The sequence below is a fragment of the Schistosoma haematobium genome, chromosome ZW (genome assembly GCF_000699445.3).
Source record: "Schistosoma haematobium chromosome ZW, whole genome shotgun sequence".
Classification (NCBI taxonomy): Eukaryota; Metazoa; Platyhelminthes; class Trematoda; order Strigeidida; family Schistosomatidae; genus Schistosoma; species Schistosoma haematobium.
Window position 1 is genome coordinate 6920192 of NC_067195.1, and position 14300 is coordinate 6934491.

General features: G+C 34.0%; 1 protein-coding gene across 1 annotated transcript in view; it reads right to left on the reverse strand.

Moving 5' to 3' along the window:
• MS3_00002673 (uncharacterized protein) overlaps positions 1–14300 on the reverse strand; it is a 252496-nt gene that overhangs the window by 65861 nt on the left and 172335 nt on the right. The window contains exons 75-83 of the mRNA XM_051210282.1: positions 13106–13426; positions 11257–11607; positions 10170–10376; positions 9698–9790; positions 7459–7752; positions 5093–5628; positions 4645–5002; positions 2585–2914; positions 382–506 (exon numbers count right to left, since the gene is read on the reverse strand). Coding sequence (XP_051070256.1) covers positions 382–506; positions 2585–2914; positions 4645–5002; positions 5093–5628; positions 7459–7752; positions 9698–9790; positions 10170–10376; positions 11257–11607; positions 13106–13426 — 2615 coding nt within the window. The remainder of the gene's footprint in view (positions 1–381; positions 507–2584; positions 2915–4644; positions 5003–5092; positions 5629–7458; positions 7753–9697; positions 9791–10169; positions 10377–11256; positions 11608–13105; positions 13427–14300) is intronic.

Here is a 14300-nt window from a genome sequence, read left to right on the forward strand (position 1 = left end):
CAGCATGTCTTACTGATAGTAACTACATTAACATGTGTATAGCAAAATTATGTGAAATGGAAAATTTTGTGAGCTATTTTCTTGAGGGTGGAAATTTTTATCAAGAGTAAATTTCATGTTTTCTTAATGCAAAAGCTTCAAATATAGAGTCGTACAGTTACAAATAGAAACTTCATAAGCTTGTACATTTCTGAGGCACTGTTATTGAGTTTTAGTAAAAAATGGTTTTCATTACTATAACGAAGGTAATAAAACACTTGTATATCTACAGCTAATCAATGGACTGTCATAGACATTGATTGCTTCTTCATTGGACACTAAATTATCGAGACAAAATATCTAAACTTCAGTAACCTTGTTTATTATATATGCCAAACTTACTTTATATTGAACAACATATTTTTTTACTGAATCTCCTCCATCATCATATGGTGTTTTCCAGGCTAAACCAATAGTTGTTTCTGTAATATTCTGAATTTCAGGTCTTGATGGTTTACCGGGTACAGCTGGAATGAATAGATAGATGAGGTAGTCATTAGAACGGCAGATCATTCAAATATTAATAAATTTAGATGAATCTTGTGATTAAAAAAAACCTAAAACGTTAACTGCAGTTTTATTTGTAGTTACATTTTTTCGTTTCTTGAATTGTCATAAACTAATTTCTACATCTTTTCTCTAACCAAGCTTACAATGACACCAAGAATGAGGTACCAATGCTGAGCTATGAAATGTATTCGAAATTCGTCTCTGTTATAACTGAGTAACGAAATGTTATATCTGAGAAGTTGTTGTCGTTATGTACATATCGACTCTGTTGAGTCTACTGTCTTACTGCTTTTACATGTAAATTGGAAACTATTGTAATTCCTCAAGCCTATTCCATATACCTGTAGACGGGAACCGCCACAATTTCCACGACGCAAAGTGCGAACACGCAAAGACTGGTTAATGAAGATTTATTGACTCCCAAAAACACGTCTCCAAACAAGTCCCCAATTCACATTTAAATCACAGTAACCAAAATCACATCAAACTTAGACCATATTATAATCGATTATATACTAAAGTAACCCATAGTGTTACTGAATTAAAATAAAGAGAATTCAGCGAAGAGAATTTTCTTTTCGACGAAATCATTTACTTAAGCTGTAGCTTTAAAAAAGAGAATGTAAAACGATCGCCGGTTCAATACTAGAATATCTGATCAAATCTGGGCACGTTGGTTTAAATGAGTTTTCCTTCAAAACAATCTACAGAAAACGCAAAAACGACATTTCCAACCTCTCATCCTTCCTTGGCTCTAATTCCTTCATGCAGTATGTTTTAGTCTTGTTTCTTAGTTTTAAACCGTAACCAGATATTATTATCCTTTATTGTTATTATTATTATTATTCAATTGTTATTATAACCTTTACGTTTTTCGAATGGACAATTATCTCTCATAATTCTAACCTGTAAATTATTTTCATACTCCTAGTCTTTCCTAACCCCGTGATTATTATTCAACCCCTTTTGATATTTGAAATCTCGAATCACTTTATGATGTAATGTTGTCTATTTTTCTATTAGCCAAGCAACCGTGGATACTAATGCACAGCTTAAGCAACTGATTTCGACAAAACGGAGATTTTCTCGGCTGAACTCTATTTAAAAACTAAGGGGGGATATATACAGTCAATGCAAAAGTACACTGCGTTCTATGACTAGTTAAATATCATGTGACAAAATCGCCAATCAGAATATCGTTTTCTATGACATTTTCCCCGTGCTACATTAACTACACGTAAACCAGCGCTAGCAGCATTGAGTCAACTCTGAGTCCATATTGGTCGTCTTTATAGTAGCTTCTCGCCCAACCCAGCTCGTTCAGTTCAGAACATAAATATCAGCCTTCGCTATATGAATCGTATATTTCAGACATACTTGATTTATATATAAACAGACCAGACCTCATGACCATAAAATGAAAAATAATTATTATACAAGATCAAGCCAAAAAAGTGACTGTAAGAGTGGGATACTGTAATTAATAAATTGGTATTAAGTTAAGAACGGTAAATCATATAATACTAGTCAATAGGTCAAATGAAAACTTATGATAAAAGGAGTATGAATATACGCATAATCTAGTAAGAATATATATATAATAATAGTCCCTAAATATTCCCTAGCAGTTACCATTCATTCAATTTACATTTGAGTGTAACATACAATAAATACAGTACACCTGAATTAATACATAGGATAAAATTATTGCAATGAACGAGTTTACAATTGCCATAAAGAACAAAGTTTATCCTGAAATTGATACAAGAAAATATTGATTTCGACATATTATACGGAATGAACTTCGCACCTTCCACCCTGGTCGAAATTCATAATGAATTGATACAAAAAATGACCTAAATAATGTCGTCTTATCCTGTCATATCACGATTTTCTAACCACTTCTGTCGAGCAAGTTTTATCAGCCGTACTCTAAAAGCCTTATACTTGGACTTAAGAAAACACTCTCCTGGTCGCTAAAGAAAACAGTTATCATATCTGTTATAGAAAGCAAATGTTATAAGTGGATACTTACAGAATGGTAGCTGAGTTGAAATTCTATGACTTGAATTGGAGTATTCACCAACCATAAAATCAGCATTTTCAGCTGCTACACGAAATTCGTAGACATTATCTGGTACAAGCCCAGTTACTTTTGTCACATAGGTAGATTTTACTTCATTCGTCAAAATAGGTAATTTATCCGCACAAGCTCTTACCCAATTACCTTTAAGATTTGCTCTTTTCTCTAAATGATAAAATGTCAGTCGAGCACCACCATCCGAACTGGGTGGTTCCCAACTGACTCGACATGAATCCGTACCAATATCACTTGCTTCTGGTGTCCCTGGAGCCGATGGAGGTTCTGAATATCATAAAACAAATCAAATAATTTTCAACAAGAAGAAATACATCACAAAAATATTGCTTTATAAGTAACTCTTTATAATTTTAAGGAATCTCTATATATCTACCATTTATTTGACTGAAGTTTAAAATTACTAGAATACTTGATTTAAAGTCACATAAATCAGATATAGACAATAAATAACTTCCACAAACTACAGTATCCCTACAAAGTATATCAATCAGTTAAGTAAAATGAATCCCTACTGTATAAATGTATACAAACTAAGTGTATTCGATACTTCTTCATCCTGGATAATTTCCCCTTTATTCAATCCAACTAAAGATGTATTTTCATTTCAACTTCAGGTTTCATTTCTTACCCGGAAATCCTCGAATACAATTACAATACTATTCAAACAACAGATTCATGTCAACTGAATAAGGTTAGCTAGAAACATCATGTTTGAAAGAATGATGTAACTATTTGTAATTAGTATTCACCCCTCTTAACTACAATATGTTGATTGGTAATTAACATTCACTGAGATGAAATCCGACAATAGATTAAAGATTCTTTCTTCTCTAATTAATTAAGAAGTTTCTTCAACCGTGGGATCGTGGATGCGCACTGCTGAGGAGTCCCATACTAATACGAAATGGCCGTCCAGTGCTTCCAGGTCATCAATGTATGATTTATACCTGTGGAATTTTTTTTGGATCACTAACTATTTCATCACAACAGTCATTTTAAACAATATCTATGCATTAAGCTGAATTATATCAAAAAAATTTTAGTTGTTACCTTTTCATTAATTAATTCTTATTGGGTATGAATTCCATAGTTTACCTCATCTTATCAGTTGTCAGAATGTAATTCATAAAATCATATTATGAATGTATTCTATCAATTAATTTTCCCCAAGTAACCATATTGTTCTATGTTACTCAATGTCACATAGCTTAAAATTTGATATGAAACATTAGAATGGAACTTACTAGGAGTATTTTGCAAACAATTTATTGATTGCATAACATCTATATACTAATGTAATCTAGTTTATACATGTATTTGTATTGTTACATTTATATTATTTTAGTTAAAGTTTATATGGGACTTAATTGGATTATTTTTCAATAATCTAGAAGTTAAGCGTTCGCATGTGATATTGAAGGTCCTGGGTTCAAGTTCCACGTGCGGGACTGTGAATGAGCACTGCTGATGAGTTCAATTTGGCGAGACTATAATTTATGGATGAACCAATCAGATTTAAGATAAAAGGTCTTGGATTTCGGCGTGAAATTCTTTATCCATTTTGTTAAATAGCGTCTTGGCATTTTAGCTGATGTCAGTTTGTGATGAAAACCCTAAATCTAATCCCTATCCCCAACTATCAACTCTAAATCATAATCCTTATCATTCACACAGGTTTAAAATCCTCATTTAGCCCTAGTCAGTAGGTGGCCGTTCTCAAGGCCACTTCAGCGTCGCTCAAAGGTCGTCCATAAGTTATAGTCTCACCTCTAATACTAGGGTAGAACGGCCGTTCAGTGATTACAGGTTTTCATTGGTGGTCTAGCTTAGATCGACTCGTGAATTCAGATGTTAAAAATACCTTGTCAATACATTAAATTATTTTCTACTTTTATTCCTATCAATAAATTCTCAGCAAAACTATCCATTCGACATTAGAATCAATAAAATTTTTAAGTAAACGATAAAGTTTATTTGAAAAATTATAAACTCACTTGTTAAACATGGTATCACCACCGATATATCGGTTTCTGTTGGCTCAGAGCAACCTGATATATTTTGAGCCATAACTCTGAAGAAATAACCTGTATTAGTTGTCAAACCATCAACGACACAGCTTAGTTCTTTAACTTGAGAGCCAAATGGTGTCCAACTACGTTTATTCGCTTCACGTTTTTCGACAAGATAACCAATAATTGGTGAACCACCTTCCTCTTTTGGTGCTTGCCATGTGAGTGATGCAGTACCAGACGGTTGGTTCTGAACTGTTGCCTTCAATTGACGTACAGGTCCTGGAACATCTAGTACTTTCACAATAAGTTCTAACGTTGCCTTTCCCAGCTCATTACTTATCTATAAGAAAAAAGTATCAGTTTTAGGACCAAAGACTTTTGTATTATATGTATACATTTGGGCCAGAGAGAAATAAACTGTATAACTTACCAGAAGTTTGTAATTTCCAGTAATTTCTCCTGTAACGTGACGCAGACGCAAACATGTTAATCCATATACTGTATCTACTGACGCAATAGGAGATTCACGTTTTGCTCCGATTGGTAATGGTCCATGATTAAATGACCAATTAACGTCTGGGAATGGTGCACCAGTATATGGTACTTCAATCACTGTACTTTTTCCACTGAGTAATTGTATTTCTAACGGTCCATCATAAAGTATTTTTGGTGGGCATTCAATTGTCAATATAGCTTCAGTTTTTTTCCCAGTTACTAATCTCGCACTGTATACACCTTGTTCATCTGGACTAACCTTTATAAGAGTTAGTCGATGAATACAAAAAGCTTTATCACCTTCTCCAATAACGCTATACACACATCGTGATGATAAATTTAGATCACGTCCATCTTTGGACCATATCAATGTCATACCAGGTCGAGAGAGTTCACATTCAAATACAACATCAGATGGTAACTCTGTAATAGATTGATTCTCCAACGGACGAACGAAATCCACATCAGTAGCTAAAAGTTCAAAAATAAAATACAATTGCCATTCATCCGTCTTTGATTTCTTAACATTTAAACATGAACAAATAACTGATGTTAAATGTTTATTTATAAAGGATAATTGGAAAAACAATCAAGTATTCTTCCACACCAGTATTAAGGTACAATAAAAATCCGATTAGGATTTAGTGACTATTCACAAAGCTAAGATTAAAGTACAATCTGTAACCATTGTTTTTAACTTCACCGGACAATACTGTTATGTTGTTCCACTCCACAATAATTGCGTTCTTACTGGTACAGGAGGTCTCTTAATTGTAACGAAATTCAAAGCCTAAATTAATGGTAAAGTGAAACCGAGGTTATGTTAAATTAGTCAGAAATTACCACCGAATCTAGTTAATTAAATTGATCGAAATTAGTAATGATTTAAACGATTTCTCATGCATTTATTCCGGAAGCCTAGTATCCAACAGAACGTGTAAATGATAGCGATCGTGTTTTAGAGCAAAGCGGAGGACAAATCATAATGTTATTCTCCTGACAACTGACCAACAGGTTCAGCATGCCTATCGAAATGAACATGTTAGTGGAAAGGATGATATACATCAGAAGACCTACAGCTGAATCTACTGGATTTTTTTCCGGAACTCCTGATATCATAAAGGGCCATAGCTATTTGAACTTATTAAATGTAAACATAGGAAAATTCTGTACAAAGTTCAGTACGGGAGGCAACAGAATTTAATGATATGTGAACAGTCATGTTAAGTCATTAGATTCCAAACCATTATGAATCTTCCCAACACTATATGAATGCTCAAGAAATATCTATGATAGCCAAATGAATGAATACTGGTACTCGATATATTTAATTCGTCGAGATGGAAAGGTTTAAAGTGATAGGTTATTTGGCTAACTTGAAATTAGGACTGTATGCAAGCCGACTTGGTGTGAAGGCCTGATATGATTAACAAAAAGCTGATAGGTTGATATTAATAAAGTGATTTAAGTATTTTGGCCATAAAGATACATATTAGTCCTAACGATATAAACATTACTGTACTAAGAATAAATAATTCAGTTTATTACTTAAAGTGACACAATGTTTCATTGACTTCAGTTCTGATATTTATTAGCGGATTCGTTAAGACATTCAACAGGGAGTATAGCAGTTGATTAAAATAACAAAGTACATACCTCTGATCTTTTCATACATAAATCTGAACAACTAGTAGTATAAACCGAAGTTATACTGTTTGCTAACATGAATCATTTACTCAAATGATTATACTTAACAGACAGATACAAAACAGAATACTTTATGAAATAAGTATGTTGAAATCGTCCCTAAGTTTGAGATGAAATTCACTACCCTAATATATCTTCTTTTAAAATCCGTAGTATTTCAACTGAGAAGTAGATATTATACCAATCGTTTCAGATGATACAGTTTTCCACAAAGTCATAAGATTATAGTAGCTACCTCTTGCACAATATATCAGTTCGACTAAGATCAACTACCACATGTGATTATCTTTAAATGACGTTCAAAGTTCGTAGATGATCAATTCAGGATAGTTTTTAATGAACTCAACAATATTCATTATATATAAACATTTATAAAAAGTTAATGAATGGATACTCTAGGAAAGATATACGAAATCTTTTAATTTTCTCTGGTGACTATTTAAAGTGCCCAATGTCAGTGATGAGTTCGTAACTATATTCATGTTTAATATTCATTTCCAAATGTTTTCTGTAATGATCCACCTTAACAGGAAACTGATTAAAAATCAAATTAATCTGTACGAACAATTATATTGTTCAGTAATTATAACTCACCTGGACGAATAGGTCTACTGTGTTCAGAAGGTAAACTTAACCCAGCATCATTAACTGCAATTACTCTAAACAAATAATCTTGTGCTGGATTTAATCCAGTTAAACGAATTTCATTCACTGAGCATAAATCTGATGAAGAAGGTTTCCATTTAATTGAACCAACTTCACAAATTTGTACTTCATAGCCATTTATCGGTCCACCAGTACCCTCATTCAATGGTTGTGACCAACGCAGTTGAACAGCACCATCTGCAATTACTTCAACAGTTGGTTGACCTGGTTGATCAGGTTTATCTTTATGAATAGAAGAAGATTACGTAATTGTAAAACCTGAAATATTTCAAGTATTATAAAATGTCAATAGTCTTTATATATTTTATATGAAGGTGAGTCCACATATTGTGCAATATGATCCTTCTCTCTTGGTAGTGAATATTAGCAAACACACAAAAAAATAACAAAATAAAAACGCCTAATATTTTCCGTAATCTTCGAAATGAGTATGGAAAGTATAATGTCCTATTTTTGGTATGCCATTTTCTCGTAACTAGAAATGAAATCTCCACTGAAAATAATGCTCTTATATAAAGCATTCACTAAGTGATAGGAAGAATGTCTTAAAATTTTTAATATCGCACACATTTTGAACACTGAGAAATGACTGCACTATAAATTCACAGACGCGTATCTTGTCATCTTGATTATGAGTTGAGTGTTTTAATTTTATACTCTAAATGCCTTATTTCGGTAAACATTATGATCTTTCAATTAATATGCATTATGTTGTAATTGTCAATTTATTTATTGATGTATGTTTTTTGAGTTAAAATCACAACCCTATACTGATAATTATCATGTGCTCACTAATGACCAGCTTCGTGAGGGAATTCTCGGAGTTCTAGTGAGAAGCCGTGACCAGTGGAGCCAATCCATGTCAGGTAGAGACAGGTATCTACCTCAGTACAATGGAAGATTATCGCGCGATTTCGTGGATTGGTTGGAGTTAGATATTAACATCGTTGGATGCCGGCCGTCTCAATGGTGTGGAGGTTAAGCGCTCGTGCGAGACTGAAGACCCTGGGTTTGAGTCCTGAAAGCTGGATCGTGGATGCACACTTTTGAGGTGTCCCATACTAGGATGAATCGGCCGTCCAGTGATTTCAGGTTTTCAATGGTGGTCGTCTAACATCAATCGGTTCACGATCTCAATCAAAGCACAATGTTTTTTTCATCGCTCATTAGGTCTTGGTAAAGAAACGTTTTGTAATTAATTGGTGGTTGTCTATCAAGCCATTCAACCGAACTATCAGGATATCTGCTCGCAAGAAAAAAACCTGGTCATGGATGGGATCACGAGTAATAATTACAAGGTTATATCAAGTAGCGTATTATTAGCATTAACAAGTTGGGAGTTGAATCCTTAACATTTTTAAGGTTAAATTTGGTAGGCATCTAACAACACTAAACTGACTAACCTGATTTCATAATTAATAAATTTACCATTAGTATAAGTGAATCGGTTGATAAGACTCAATTTATTTCGGTAGTTTAACTGTTTCGTGTTTTGTAAACTAGCGAATTGTATTATCGGCTTCATATACATGAATAACTTAAACTTCTGGTGTGCTTTCATTCTTTATCAAACTTCACTTAATTAGGGTTAGTTGTTAAACTTTCCATACTATTGTTTACATGGCATAAGGAGTTTCAGGTAATTTGCACTACAATAATTACTGTATCATTCACGTGAAGCCTTTTCTGTAGCAATTTGGATGACTCTTCCTGTCTCCCACATTGTACGAACCTTCCATGTACTTAAATTAGTGATTGCTATGGTTGTCAGAAGGGGCATCGGCCTCGTGACTTCTGAAGGAACTCGGCTTTCACCGTGAGGTGTCATAGCTCTTCGAAATGAACACCTTCTAACTCTCAGAGCAGAGTTTAAATAATTTTAATTATTTTTTTCTGGTTAGCGTTTTTCTAGCGAGTTAGTTTTCTACGGGATGCGATCGCTAATTCCATGCCCAACCCTACTCCATTGTCCGGGCTTGGGACTGTCAGTAACCCCAGGGGGGACCCAAGCGGAGTGAAGCCTAACTGACTCTTTCCAATAAATCGGATTAGTTTTCTTTAATCATTTTTGTTATAACAGTCATTCGCTGATTTTATTATAATAAATCGCGTATTATATCAAATACTTGTTTGTAAGATGAGTAGTATTTTACTTATAAGTACTTACCAGAACCTTTTTTAACATCTACATCTATGATATTAGATGGTGAACCTTTTCCAGCATCACTGACAGCTGATACACGAAAGTAGCAGATACCATCTATCATAACGATACATATAAATTAAATGAAAAAAATAGAAATATGAATTAGTAAATTAGAATTGAAAGTTAATTAAATAAAGATAACAACAATGACATTATCGGTATAGAGATGTTTGTGAAGATTGTAGAATTTGCATAGTTTTAATCAATAGATGATGATCAGGAGGTTAGGCGGTCATGCGCAAAAAATAAGATCCTGAGTTCGATCCCCAATGACAGGGTTGTGTATGAGCATTACAGAGGAGTCTCATACTAGGATGAAACTGCTTCTTGGTTTCTAGTGATGGTATAGCTTACACCAGTTTGTGATTTAAACTAAGAAAAATAACTTTAGTTTATAAAAAATATTCAATAGTAAATAAATAGGTTAAATTACCTCTAAGATTTGGTATAATTCGCATTGTATTAGGTGAATCAGGAAGTTTAATCTCAGACCAATTAGCATCTTTTAATGATAAACATTTTTCTATGATATAATTCATAATTTTAGCACCACCATCATGTTGTGGAGGTTTCCATTCTAAATGAACTTGTCCATCTTTATCAGTTGTACCATTTAAATCTTTTGGTGGTCCGGGTAAATCTTGAATATGAAAAGAAAAATGATAACTTTATTCACTGTGAAATGTCATGGATAATTTAAACATAAATATCTTTTTAAAGAAGTTCTAATGTTAAATATATTTTGTAGTGACTAATAGTAAATCGTAAAAAGTACATATTTTACTTTGTATATTGTCACTTAAATGTACTTGCATCCTAGTGTATTAACATTTCCTTTATAACTTGATCTACATATCCTTCCTTTTGAACCCTGGAGAGTTATCCTATTATCAGTATAGGGTTGTGGAGATCAGTAAGTTTTTGATCGAGATCATGAACTGATTGATGTTAGACCACCATTGAAATTGTCCGCTCGCAAGAGACTGAAGGTCGATGGTTCGAATACCGCGAGCGGGATCGTGGATACGCATCGCTGTCCAGTGCCTCAAAGTTATCCCATTAAACTACTGTAATTATAATAACGATTTAATAATCTGAAATTGCTATATCCCGGCGAGAGTTATAAATGGTAACGTTTTAGAACTATTTATAGACCAATACGATATATATATATATATTTACTGTATTGTTGTTAAGTGGCTAAACTATTCATATTCATATTCCTCGTATTATAGTACGATGTGGTCTGTTTGGTTTGTATATAAACTCAGTGTACTTGAGATACAGGATTCATATCGTGGGGGCTGAGATTGGTGTTCTGGACTTAACAGGCAGGGAGAAGGACCGATAAACACTCTAAACTGCTGGTACGAGTTTTATTTGTCATTGATCTGGTCAATAAATCACTATTCTCTAATTGGCGGTATAATTACGTCATATATTGCTAGGGGCAATAGGCCATAAGTTATAACAGAAATAACCAACATTTATAAAAATTATAATTTTCAAAATTAACTTACTGTGTGGAGATGTAACTAAAAGAGGACTTGTAATAGCTTCAAATTCACCAATTCCTTGTTTATTTTGAGCTGCTACTCTAAAAAGCATATATTTTTCTGATGCCAAATTAATAATATCATAAATATATCCTGTAGAACCGTCAGATGCTTCATGTACTGGAAGATTGCGTGTTACAGGTTCCCAATAACCTACACTAGATAGTGTAGCCAAATTACTTTTAACTACAGCTTGTTCTATGACGTAATTTAATATTTGACTACCTCCAGTATCAGTAGGTGGTGACCAATTTAGACGAATGGAAGTTTTTGACAGATTTGTTGCAATAAGATTCTGTGGTGCACTTGGTAGACCTAAAGTTATGAATTTTTCCGAGAGAAAAAGAAACAGTTGTAAAACGATGATGTTTTATAATATTATTTATCTATAAACTTTCGATACTACTGTTAGTTAACTTGGTTCAGAATTACTCAAAAGAAGAAAAAAAACAGTATCTGAGATTGGTGCAAACATGAGGCGATTATCGATTTCATATTTGCATAATCAAATATCGATCTTATCAATATTATCCATGAAAATAAAATACATAGATGAAAGTTGTTAGTTAGCGAAAAAGAAACTCATCTAGTAGAATATAAGTCTTTTTCTGTCAGCCACTATGAGAGAATCTTCAATATGAAAGCCAAAACAGTTCTACTGTATGGAGCTGAAACGTGGAGAACTACCACAGCCATCATCAAAAAGGTACAAATATTTATAAATAGTTGTCTATGCAAGATACCGAATGTCCGTTGGCCGGATGCCATCAGCAGCAACCTACTGTGGAAGAGAACCAACGAACTTCCAGCTGAAGAGGAAATTAGGGAAAGACGTTGGAAGTGGATAAGACACATATAAAGGAAATCACCAAACTGCATCACGAGGCAAGCCCTAACATGGAATCCTGAAGGTAAGTTGAAAAGTGGAAGGCCGAAGAACACACTACGTTGAGAATCGGAAGCAGCCATGAAAAGGATGGATATCAACTGGAAACAAGTGGAAAGGATTGCCCAGATCAGGGTTGGATGAAAAGTGGTGGTGGGCGGTCCATGCTCCTCTCCACGAGGGGTAACAGTTGTAAGTAAGTAAGTAAGTCTTTTTCTTATTGATTCAATGAAGGTTTGGAAAAAACAAAACAATCTAAACTTTTTCTTAATTTCTTGGTCCTTATCATGGTCTAATTTACTTTTGGACTTCATGTAATTCCTTTTTCATGATGGTGTAAATTTAGCTCACCATACTTTGTTTTTCTAATATTTTTTACAATATTACACTGACTCTTTAGAATATACCTATAAAAACCAATAATTCCTGTGACCCTAGTGGTTTTTCACACTTCTGCCTTTTGATAATAAAATATGTATGGGGTTGTGGAGATTGTTAGGTTTTTGATTGCGATCATGAATCGATTGATGTTAGACCACCATTGAATCATTCAGTGCTTCCAGGTTTTCAGTGGTGGTCTAACATCAATCGATTCATGATCGCAATCAAAATCTTAACATGCTCCACAACCCCATACTGATAATAAACATCATTTGCTCACTAGTGACTGGCTTCAAGATAATTTCCTAGAGTCCTAGTGAGAAAACGTGGCCAGTGGAGTCAAAACCGTGTGGGATAGATGCAGGTATCCACCTCAGACAATGGATGAATGGTTGCGCAGCCATTCATCGTCATACTGAAATAAAATTGAACTTGTAAAGCTGTGGCCTTCGTTTCCAGTTTTTAATATTAGTTACTTCGAACTAATGGAGTAGAAACCAAGCATTATATAATGGCTATAAGTTAGAAAAATGAGATGTTCCTTACCCAACACAGTCACATGAAATTCAGCACGAGCTTCACCACAATTATTTACAGCTGTTAAAATATATGTGCCGTCACATGATCGTGATATTTTTCGGAATTTCAATGCAATTTTATTCACACCATCTTGGTCAGGACCGGATGCTTCTGTTTGTGCATCACTAGGAAGTGAATTTCTCTCATCACTTGGATGACCGTCAGGAATAAATTTCCAATCTATTTGTGGAGATGGTTCGCCTTCTACACTAACGGGTATAGAATGCTTTTGTCCAGTGGTTGTTTTACACGTTTCCAAAGTTTTATCATACTTTAATTTCGGTGGTTCTATAAAAAAACATCATATGGATGGAAACGTTGGATTAATTGACATTATCTATATAAAAATCAAATTTCGTTATCAGTTTGTTTGTAATAATATCTGAAAAGCAGTGACCAGCGGAGTTCAACCGGGTCTGTTGTGGGGTAGTAACTTACTGAAGACAATGGTGGACGGTGGTTGAATTTCATGGATTGGTTGTAGTTAGACATTAACACCGTTGGATGCCGGTCGACTCAGTGGTCTAGAGGTTAAGCGTTCATGCGCGCGACTGATAGGTCCTGGGTTCGAGTCCTGAAAGCGGGATCGTGGATGCGCACTGCTGAAGAGTCTCATACTGGGATGAAACGACCTTCCAGTGCTTCTAGGTTCTCCATGGTGCTCTAGCTTCAATTGACCCATGAATTCAACTATTGAAATTATATATATTATATATATAATATATGTAGTACTTGTTTCTGTTTCCTAGAGTAACATTTTATTCTTTAACATAGAATATTCTTGTATAAAGTATTTTTCATATGTGTGATTTATTCTGATTATTAATCAAAAAGAGGTGTACAAATCAATATATAAATGATTGCATTTTCAACTAGATTGGGTCGTGATTGCTCATGCTTCTAGCTGCTTGAGGAATATATTTCCAGGTTTCGAACTTGGAATTTTTCTCTCTGTAATTAGAGAGACTAAGACGTGTCAGAATAGTTAGCTTATTAGTCTTTGATCACAGAGTTTTTGTTCCATTCGCAGATTAAGTGAACTTATAATCAATTCAAACATAGTAATTTTATTATGATAGAAATATTTTATTGGTTAAGATCATGAGTCAGTTGAAGTTATCCATTGTCTCTAGTGAGCTGATATCTTACAACAGACCTGGTT